The sequence below is a fragment of the Chrysochloris asiatica genome, unplaced genomic scaffold (genome assembly GCF_000296735.1).
Source record: "Chrysochloris asiatica unplaced genomic scaffold, ChrAsi1.0 scaffold00084, whole genome shotgun sequence".
NCBI classification, from domain to species: Eukaryota; Metazoa; Chordata; class Mammalia; order Afrosoricida; family Chrysochloridae; genus Chrysochloris; species Chrysochloris asiatica.
This window is the reverse complement of record NW_006408602.1, coordinates 5,373,479-5,384,958: the sequence shown is the minus strand read 5'-3', so window position 1 is coordinate 5,384,958 and position 11,480 is coordinate 5,373,479. Positions and strand designations below refer to the sequence as shown.

The 11,480-nt window shown below is 36.5% G+C and overlaps 1 protein-coding gene across 2 annotated transcripts in view; it reads right to left on the bottom strand.

The window, feature by feature from the left end:
- CCNC (cyclin C) overlaps positions 1 to 11,480 on the bottom strand; it is a 37,202-nt gene that overhangs the window by 6,543 nt on the left and 19,179 nt on the right. For both annotated transcript variants that reach the window (XM_006865842.1, XM_006865841.1), the window contains 4 exons: positions 8,360 to 8,415; positions 7,476 to 7,511; positions 6,708 to 6,799; positions 5,822 to 5,889 (listed from right to left, as the gene is read on the bottom strand). In XM_006865842.1, coding sequence (XP_006865904.1) covers positions 5,822 to 5,889; positions 6,708 to 6,799; positions 7,476 to 7,511; positions 8,360 to 8,415 — 252 coding nt within the window. The remainder of the gene's footprint in view (positions 1 to 5,821; positions 5,890 to 6,707; positions 6,800 to 7,475; positions 7,512 to 8,359; positions 8,416 to 11,480) is intronic.

Here is an 11,480-nt window from a genome sequence, read left to right as displayed (position 1 = left end):
GATCAAAATGGATGTCAGAAGAGACACTGAAACTTGCTCTCCAATGTAGAGATGCTAAAGCAAATGGAAGAAATGAGTAGGTACAAGAGCTGAAAAGAAAAATTCAAAGTTCAGCTTGTAGAGACAAAGTCAAATGTTACAACAGAATGTGCAAAATATGCATCAGAAAACCAAAAGGGAAGAACATGCTCAGCATTTCTCAAGCTGGGGGAACTGAAGAAAAAATTCAAGCCTCAACTTTCATTATTGAAGGAATCTCTGGGCAAATTACTGAAAGATGCAAAAAGCATCAAAAGAAGATGGAAGGACTACACAGAGCCACGTTACCAAAAGGAAGTGGTTGATATTCAACCATTTCAAGAGGTAGCATATGATCAGGAGCCAATGATACTGAAGGAAGAACTCCAAGGTGCTTGAAAAACTGGCAAAGAACAAGGCACCAGGAATTGATGGAATAAAAATTGAAAATTTTCAAGAAAATGAGGAGGCACTGGAGGCACTCACTTATCTATGCCACGAAATTTGGAAGACAACTACCTGGCCAACTGATTGGAAGAGATCCATACTTGTGCCCATTCCAAAGAGAGGTGACCCAAAGGAATGCGGAAATCATCGGACAATATCTTTGCTATCCCATGCAAGTAAAGTTTTGCTAAAGGTAATACAGAAATGGCTGCAAGTATACATTGACAGAGAACTTCCAAGGGTTCAAGCTGGAATCAGAAGAGGCTATGGAAAAGAGGATATTACTGCTGATGTTCAATGGATCTTCACAGAAATCAGAGAATACCAAGAGGATGTTTACTGACTACGCAAAGGCTTTCGATTGTGTGGATCATGACAAGCTATGGACAACATTGTGAAGTATGAGTATTCCCCAACACTTGATTGTGCTCCTGAGAAATCTGTACATGGACCAAGAGGCAGTTGTTTGAATAGAACATGTGGACACTGAATGGTTTAAAATTAACAAGGTGTGCGCCAGGATTGTAGTCTTTCACCATACTTATTCAACCTGTATGCTGAGCAAATAATCTGAGAAGCTGGGTTCTGTGAAGAAAAACGTGGCATCAGGATTGGAGGAAGACTCATTAACAACCTGCGATATGCAGATGATACTACCTTGCTTGCTGAGAATGAAGAGGACTTGAAATACTGATGAAGATCAAAGAGCACAGCCTTCGGTGTGGATTGCATCTCAATGTAAAGAAAACAAAAATTCTCACCACGGGACCAATAAACAACATTCTTATCAATGGAGAAAATAATAAAGTTGTCAAGGGTTTCATTCTTGTTGAATCAATTATCAACACTCATGGAAGCAGTGAACAGGAAAAGGTAAAAACATTTATTGCCTTCTCTGCCCAGGAGTCAAGCTAGAATGTTAATTAGGTTACTGAATGGAACCAATCCTTTGGTTTCCCTCCTGTCTTCCAACAGGTGCACAAGCTAACCTCTCTCTGATTCTGCCCCCATATAAGTCTGCACTGCCCTGTATTTGGCACTCAGTAACTGGAGAAGCTAGCTCCTCTGAGCCAGCAGTCTTAATAAAATCTGAAACTCTGCTTCACCTCTCCAAGTAGCCTCGTTTTCTTCGATGATGGATGAAGAGCTGTTGTGACACTCTAGGGCCCAGGGCTGCTGTGACACTCTCGAATCTAAACTGATGTAACAGTAGCAGTCAAAAAATCCAACGACATATTGCATCGGGCAAATTTGCTGTTTTTAAAAGAGTTTTTAAAGAGTTGAAGAGCAAAGATGTCATCGTGAGGACTAAGGTGCGCCTGACCCAAGCCATGGTATTTTCAATAACCTCATATGCATGCAAAAGCTGGACAGTGAATAAGGAAGACCATAGAAGAACTGATGCTTTTGAGTTACGGTGTTGGAGGAGAATACTGAAAGTACCATGGGCTTCCAGAAGAACAAAGAGATCTGTGCTGGAAGAAGTGCAGCCAGAGTGCTCCTTGGAGGCCAGGATGGCCAAACTTCATCTCTCATCCTTCAGACATATTGTCAGGAAGGACCAGTTGCTGGAGAATGATATCATGTTTGGTAAGGTGGAGGGTCAGAGAAAAAAAGGAAGACCTCCAGCAGATAGATTGGGAAAATGGCAGCATCAATGGGCTTAAGCGTGGCAACAATTGTGAGGATGGCCCAGGACCGGGCAAGTGTTTCATTCTGTTGTGCACAGGGTTGCTATGAGTCGGTAGTGACTCGATGCCACCTAACAGACAGAGAATTCAGAGTTGTAACCAAATAATTAAGCAACAAATTTAAAGTTTTGTGCAATAATATAATATAAACAAAAAGCACAAAGATAATTTACCTCACAATTTTGCCTAAGACGATTTTTACCTAAGAACTGCCTTAGGCAAAACTGATCTTACCCCAAGTTTTAAATAGTTTTATTACCTAGTTTGACTACTCATGAATCAGCACATCGGAATATAAGCCATAATAGACCACTGTGAAATTATTGAGGGAGACCACCACCAGCAGGGATGGCAAACATACAACACAAATTCTGCCATTTCCTTCCTTCTAACCATGCAGAAACCTAGGCATTAATGAGCTGAAATGACTTAGTAGTGAGCCTATAAAGACCAGTTAAAACCTTATTATTTAAATTTACACACCAACCATAAAACTGAAGAATTAGACCAATTTCTTCAGTCTGAAATTGATCAAACATGCAACCAAGATGTACTGATAATTACTGGTAGTGGGGATGCAAAAGTTGTAAACAAAGAGAAAGGACTAGTAATTGGAAAATACGGCCTTCAAGACAGAAATGATGCTGGGGATTGTATGACAGAATTTTGCAAAACCAATGGCTTATTCACTACAAATACCTTTTATAAACAACATAAAACATGACTCTATACATGGACCTCACACAGTAATCAAATTAACAACATCTATGGGAAGAGACCAAGAGAGCTCTGGTAGCGTAGTGGTTACGAATCGGGCTGCGAACCTTAAGGTTAGCGGTTCAAAACTACCAGCCGCTCCGCGGGAGAAAGATGAGGCTTTCTACTCCCGTAAGGACTTACACCCTCGGAAACCCTGTACAGGGTCGCTATGGGTCGGAACCGACTCAACGGCACTTAACAACAACAAATGGGAAGAGACAGTGGAAAAGCTCCATATCAGACAAAATGCTCAAAGGCAACTGTGAAAGTGATCATCAACTGCTCATAAGAAATAGTAGACTGAAGTTGAAGAAAATGAAAACAAGTCCATGAGAGCCATTATATGACCCTAACCATTATCCTACTTGAATATAGAGATCATCACAAGAACAGATTTGATGCATTAGACACTAATGACTGAAGGCCAGAGGAGTTGTGGGAAGACATCAAAAACATCATACAGGAAGAAAGCAAAACTTACAGGAAAGAAAAAAAAAAAGACCAAAATGGATGCCAGAATAGACTCTGAAACTTGCCCTCTAGTTAGTGATGCAAAAGTGACTGGAGGAAACGAGGAAGTAAAAGAGCTGAACAGAAAAATTCAAAGGGCAGTTCAAGAAGACAAAGTGTTATACGGAAATGTGCAAAGAATTGGAGTCAGAAAACCAAAAGGGAAGAACATGCTCAGCATTTCTAAATCTGAAAGAAATGAAGTGAAAATTCAAACCTCAAATTGCAATACTGAAGGACTCTAAGGGAAAAATATTAAATGATGCAGAAACACAGTCATTGTACCAAAAAGAAATGGCCGAAATCAAACCATTTCAAGAGGTAGTGTATGATCAAGAACTGATGGTAGTGAATGAAGAACTCCAAGCTGCACTGATGGGACTGGAACAAAAAACATGGCTCCAGGAATTGACCGAATACAAACAGAAATCTTTCAATAAAATGATGAAGCACTCAAGTTGCTCATTTATCTATGCCAAGAAATTTGGAAGGCAGCTACTTGGTCAATTGATTAGAAGAAACCCTTATTTGTGTCCCTTCGAAAGAGAGATGACACAACAGGATGTGGAAACCATTGAACAATATCATTAGTAGTACATGCAAATAAAATTTTGTTCAAGATAATTAGAAAATGGTTTTAACAGTACATCGACAGTAAACTGCCAGGAATGCAAGTCAGTTTTAGATGAGATCATGGAACTAGCTATATCACTGTTTACACCAGATGGATCTTGGATGAAAGCAGAGAATGCCAGAAAAGATGTTTACTTGTGCATTTTACTGACTATGCAAAGGTCTTTGATTGTGTGGATCATGACAAGCTATGGGTAACACTGTGGAGAATGGCTCCTCCACAAAACGTGCTTGTACTCATTAAGAATGTGTACATAGACCAAGAGGCAGTCATTTGAAATAGAACAAGGGGATACTGAGTGGTTTAAAATCAGGACTTGCCAACACCTAACAAAACAACCCAGGCAGATAACAGCATTCTTTCACATTAAACCCAAATATAGTGTCTTCAGGGAACCTCTATGCACTACAAAATATGTATAACCTACTTGTGATCTCTGATATAGGAAGGACGAGGAACATTAACATTGCAGTAATAAATGAAAACAGAAATGAAAATAAATTTGGATTGATAAAAGAATGGGGGGGAGAGGATGAAATCAAGATGACAGAATCATGCAAAACAATAGAAGAAAGGAAACAGAAACTAATAAATGTTTAATATGTTGTTGTTGTGAAGTGCCGCTGAGTCAACTCTGACTCATAGCGACCCTGGATAGGGTTTCCGAGGAGCAGCTGGTGAGCTTGAACCGCCAACCTTGCACAAATGGCTTTGCAGTCTTGCGCATTAACCTACACTCCACAAAGGCTTAGCAAGAAACCAATTTCTTTCTTGCTTGCTGAAAATTTTAAAAACACCTTTATTTAAGATGTTGTATTTTCCACTGCAACACAGAGCTAATAAAGTGCAATGTTACTTTCTTTCCCTATGCTTTTAACGAGATTCAAGTATTGAGAATGCCCAGAAATACCAGGCATTATTTAGTGCTTGACAAGACACATCATTTAACTGTTGTAATCAATTATTATTAGTATTGCATCAAACAATACTGATTTTATATAAAATTTAACAATAATCGCAAGAACTAATATTTTCTTCTACTTTGTAACTAAGGAGATTAATTTAGAAAAGTTAGATTACTTTCCCACAACAGTAAAGAAAGCAAAGATTAATTTGCTACAAAGACATTTTATAGTGTCTAACTCCAGACTATGTTGCAACCCATTACACCCCTGCCCTCCATAGATAGCAGACCAGTGTTAACATCTCTCCAGCAAGGCATTAAAAATCATATCTCTTTTACTCAATCTCTAAGGACTTCCTTGGGATGAGAAAACAAAGACAAGCTCAGTTATTTCATATGAGTTCCAACTGATACTGTTATTATGGTGGTGGTTATTAGTGCCATAAAATTGGTTCTGAATCACAGTGACCCTGTACAAGGTTTACAAGGAGCAGATGGTGAGTTTGAACCATTGACTCTGAGGTTCAAACCGACCTTGTGGTCCAGTGCTGCATATCACAGTGCCACACCAGGACTCCTGATATTAGCAGACTTAATTCTGAACTTTATCCCCTAAACACACAAAAATGTTCTGTTCAGACACCAATTAAAATTATTTTATGTGATTTCAAAATAAACATACTCAAAAAAGGGGTGTGAGGGGGTCAAAAATCCTGATTTGGTATAGCTGCAATTCATATTATTGAAAGTTCACAGGCAACGAAGGATTAGTCTAATATTTCATGGAACATAAAGTACAATAAGCTAAAATTTATTCTAGGATGATCTAACTAACAAAGGTACACCATACTTACATACCTAAAGCTATCATGAAAGGAGGATACAGTAGACAAAGATCCGTTCTGTAGGTATCATTCACTATCCTCCTGTGGAAATATAAATATCATTATTAAAAAAGAACTACCTCACAAAACAATTGTACATTTACCCCCAGAGAAAGCCCTATTTCCCATCTATGTATACACTTGTTTCTCTTCTGTATTACTGAAGCACAGATACATAAAGGAAAAATTTTAAGGCAAAAAGGTACACAAATGCAACAATGCATAAGCATCTTTTAATGATTATAATTATAGCCATATGTAAATTTGAAAACCTCAAGAAATTATTTATAAAATACGCACATTTTTCAATTTATTAAAAACTAGAAATAAATTAGAGATAGGAAACAAGAAATTATACAAGGAAATCTATTAGGTATATTGTTATCAAGTGTTGTTGAGTCTCTTCCAACTCATAGTTAACCTACATAGGATTTCTGAGCTTAAATTTTTATGGGAGCACAAAGTCTTATCCTTCTCCTGGGGAGCAGCTGGTGGGCTTGAACCTTGTGGTTCACAGTCCAGTGCTTATCCTACAGATCCACTGTGCTCCCCATATGTATACTGAATACCATCAAAAACTATTCTGAAAATTTCAAAGATAATTTGTATCTTTATTTTTGTGCAGACTGCCTTTTAAAATATAAAATAAAATGTTAACAGGTATATATCAAAGAGATAATTTAAGATTATATATATATATACCACTTAGATGCTAAAAAAATTCAGCAGATATTTCAGTCAACATAAGATATGTTAGGACACTAGTTTAATGACTTAATGAAACATCAAGCTTCATATTTAGTTATCAACCTTTCTAGCTAATAACATGTCACACTATTAACAACTTCTGTTCTAATTACCATGCAAGGGGAAGCAACATGTCTTCTTGGCCCATGTCCTGCACATACTGGAGCAAAGGTCTATAAGGATGATACACTATCAAGCAACAATCCTAGAAACAGTTTAAAAAACGTGTATGTTTTAAAACATTACAATACAAACGTTATCATTATACAACTGATTTATAATTGTTTATTTAAAAATTAATTTTTCTAATTCATGCTTGCTTCTCCCTTAGTCTCTTAAGCAAGCAGTAATGGCAGCCCTAAACTCTACTATAATAGTGAAGGCAGTGCTCTCTCTGGAATATACCTTGGTAAATCGGTTGGCAGTCAGTCAGCATCCATTCCCTTAGAGACTCAAAGTGTCACATCTGCAACACACTGAAACCTCTTATTAGCCTATAAATCCGTAATTCCCAACTGGAGGAGCAGAATTCTGCCAAAGACATAATCTATCTTTAAATAACACTGCACACACACACAATTGTGCAAATAATTTACAATGGTTTAATGTCCTGACTGGTTTGCTTTTAATCCTTTCATTATAGTTACTGAGCATAGAATAGAAAATCTCCCCATTTTAAGAAGGATGGATATACAATTTATTTTTACAGGCTTCTGACAGTACACAGAGTACGGTTCTATCAGGTTACTATGATTTTACCACTATGCATCATCACTTGGATAATTTAATAATAGACTTCCCTATATGTCATTTCTTTAAATAAAGATTTTCTGACTTTATTATATTTGAAAATATTAATAACAGGAATATAATACACTTACCATTAGTTCTAAGAGATAAAATTCACATTCTAATATCTGTTTTAAAAAAGAAACAAAAACGCTCAATGATATGTTAACATAAAACCAAATTAGATGACCCTGCCTAGCTAACATAACAATTTATATATTATAGTAATTTATCCTAATTTTTTACTAAAAGATTAGAAAAATTAAGAAAACCAGACCAGGAATTTGCATACAAATGCTTTTTACTAATATCCAATACATGGAATTATAACTATAAAGCATTTTGGTCTTTATAAGGAAAAGTCAGCCTCTTAATACTTATTTTTATTGAAAATATCTTGTATAAATATCAGATTTTCTAATGTTTCCTAACGAGCAAATGCAAAAAAAATGCAATTTTCTCCACTCAAATGTTATACTTGTTATATTATAATCAGTGAACAAATCCTGCACAGGGGGAGGGGAGAAATAAGGACAAGCATATTATAAAGTCAATAGAAAGTCATCCTATAAAATGATAAAGCTTTTCAAAATACTATTTTCACACTGCTTCATCATAATAATTCTCAACCAGAGCTGCACATTAACATTATCTAGATGTTTTTAGAAATTATCAATGACTGGAACCAAACTCTAAAAGCTGATTTTAGTGATCTGGAGAGTTCACAACATCTGAGTTATTTTAAAGTCCCCAAGGTGATATAACAGAGCAGCCAGGGTTGATAAACGTTATGAAATACTACAAAAAAGGAAAAAAAGATAGCTATTTAAGCTTTCATTTAAAGCTAAGGTTGATATTCTGTAGTATCTGAAACTGCCATTTTTAGAAGACTGTTCAGGTTTATCCCACATATAAAAAATGGAGCCAGCTTAGGTATAGTTCTGACAGTTGGTTTTACTTTATGCAATATACTTACATGGTTCATCCTATAAGGAAACTCCTTTGGAAAGGCATATGAAAATCTAGTTTTTACTGCAAAAACAAACAAACAAACAATAACTTAAACTAAGAATATGGGAAAGTGAATAAAACCTAAAAATTTTTTAACACACTGTAAAAAAAGAGCTCTAGGAGGTGCTGAGGGATCCCGTTTGTTCATTTTCCCAGAAGGGGAAAGACTGGGTAGTAGAGAGAGTTGTAGAAGGATAGCTGCTGTCAGAATAGATAAGAGGGTTGGAAGGTGATGGCATGTCTGGCCTCAGCCTCGGGTTGATACTAATGGTCAGACACTGCCTCTACACCCTTTTTGGTGGGTCTGAATTGCCAACACAAGAGCAGTTCATTGCTTACCCTACAGCACCACACCAAGAATCCAAGAACTTCAATTTTATGTACTAAGAAAAGGTTCCGCTGTTTAGAAAATTCAAGGATTGGAAAATATCACTGGCTTTTATCATCTCTAAAATCTTTCCGGCTTAGAATGATAATGTTTTATTCTTCAATATTTAACTTAGAAGGAATACAGGTTATGTATGTGTCCACAAATATTTATTAGATAATATCATATAATATTGGAAGGACAATATACCAGAAAATGTTATCTATGAGATTTAAGGTTACTTTTTGAAAAAACTCATCTACATTTTGTAAACTCTACAGTGAATCCAAACCTACTGTCATTAAGTAGATTCTGACTCCTGGCGACCCTATGGAGGGTTTCCTAGGTTGTAAATCTTTTCAGGAGCAGAAAAACTACTCATCTTTTTCCTGCAAAGAAAAACTGATGCGGTTGAACTGCCAACCTTGTGGTTACTAGTTCAGTGTTTATCCTACATCACCACTGGGGCTCCTTTTATAATGAATAGATACTTCTTTATCCAAAGATATACGTTAAGCACAAACCTTTAGAACTTTTCCCTCTCTCTTAAAAGCTCAGTTACTAAATAAATACAAATTAATACTGACAGGTGTGACAGAATCTGTGACTTGAGTCCTTCCTTTTTGGCCAGGTGAAAGTAACCTCAGAGATTAAAAAGGAATTTTGTTTATTCTCTATATTTTAAAAAAGATTAGTTTATAAACTGAGTATCCTAATGCTAATTTAGATAGGTACCATCTCCTAAAATTTGAGATCTGAGAAAAACTCCAAATACACCCCCAAACCAGTTGCCTTTGTGTCATTTCTTACAATGACTAATTCATCTGTTTCTAAATACAAGTGCACTCCATAGGGTTTTCAAAAAGCAAGCCTTGGAAGTAGATTATGCCAAACCTTTCTTCTAAGGAGCCTCTTGGGTGGATTTGAATCATTAACTTTACAGTTAGTGGCAGAGTGTTTAACCATCTATGATACCCACTGAGCAAATTATGAAATTTATACTCAATCTTTCCTTCTGTTAATTAATTTTTCATCAGATCACAAAACAGTATTAGGACATCATTACATAATTACCAATTACATGGCTACAAAACTGACAAACCACTGGCCCAGTGAAGTTGACACATTGTTCACTAACTGCCAGAAATCCGTCATTAATACACAAAAGACGAAGATATTTTTACTATTTTCATAAATACAAAATGTTGGGTAATGAAAAAATTGGCAAGTGATGAATAGGTGTGTTGTTGTTGTATAGTGTTGTTGAGTCGGTTCTGACCCATAGCGACCCTGTATAGGGTTTCTGAGGAGCTGCTGGTATGCTTGAACAACCGACCTCGCAATTTAAACCCATTTTGCAGTCCAATGCACTAAACCACAGTCCCACACCAGGACTCCGTGCTAGCTAATCAACTAGGTAAAATGATTATCTCTAGTACACAAAACAAATCTACGTCCGAAAAGATTAGATTTTCTGATGCTGTCAAATTCTTTCTTTCACCCTAAAATCGCTCTGCATTTTGGTTTTCTATCTTCTGTTTTCTTTTGACCTGGAGGAAAATGTATTCCTTCTCACTATAGTAGTTACTACCACTTGTGCATTTGATAATTTCTACTTATTTCCTTTACCTTTATTCTTTCCTTCCTCAGTAAATCTGTTCCATTACTTTCTAGTATGCTCAAGTTTTCCTTAAAAAAACAAACAAACAAACAAAAAACCCCACTCTACACCTAATTCTATTGTACACTTTATTTTCTAGGAAAGTTTTAAATTTACAAAAAAGCTGAAGACAACATGGAATATTTCTCTCATACTCTACCTCCCAGTTTTCCCGATTATTTTATACCTTGGTTTATAATTGGTCTCCTGGTGTGGTGCTGTAGGATAAGCACCAAAGCAAGGAGATACTGCTTTGGTGCTAACTAACCACAAGGTAAGCAGTTTAAACCCACCACCACTCCTCAGGAACCCTACACAGGGTTCTCTACGAGTTGAAAGCAACTCGGTGGCACTTAGCAACAAAAAATGGGTTTTGGGAGAGACATTACAAAGTACCGTTTTCATCATATCATATAAAAGGTACATATATCAACATAATTTATCACTGTTTGATACTGACTTTGATAATCTGTTTGAAATGTTAGGTTTCTTTCCCCCTCCCATTTCTATACTACACTTTGCAAGGAAGTTACAATGCACAGCCCACACCAAAAGAGTGGGGATTTATGTTCTATTTGAGATAGCGGTGGTGGTGGTTATGTGCCGTGGAGCCGGTTCCGACCCATAGCGACCCTGCACAGGGTTTCCGAGGCTGTAAATCTTTACGGGAGCAGAAAGGCTGATCTTTCTTCTGTGGAACAGCTGGTAGTTTCAAACTGCTAACCTTGCGGTTCACAGCCCAATTAGTAACTACTATGCTACCAGAGCTCAGAATATAAATTATTTGTACTACTACTTCTGTATGAGAACTATCTCTTCTGCATTTAATCATTTATTTCTGTTCTATTTATTTCATATATTCATGAACTCATGGATATTTATTTATTCTACACTTTGTGCTGTAATTCAATACTAATTAAATATGATTGAATTCAATACTAATTAAATTTCTCCTAGGAGACCTGGCTCCTTAAAATGGAAAACTGTATTAGAAAGATCTGGGTCCTAGATATATCTGTTGCTACTGGGGTGTCATTGCTTGTTGTTGTTGTTATGTGC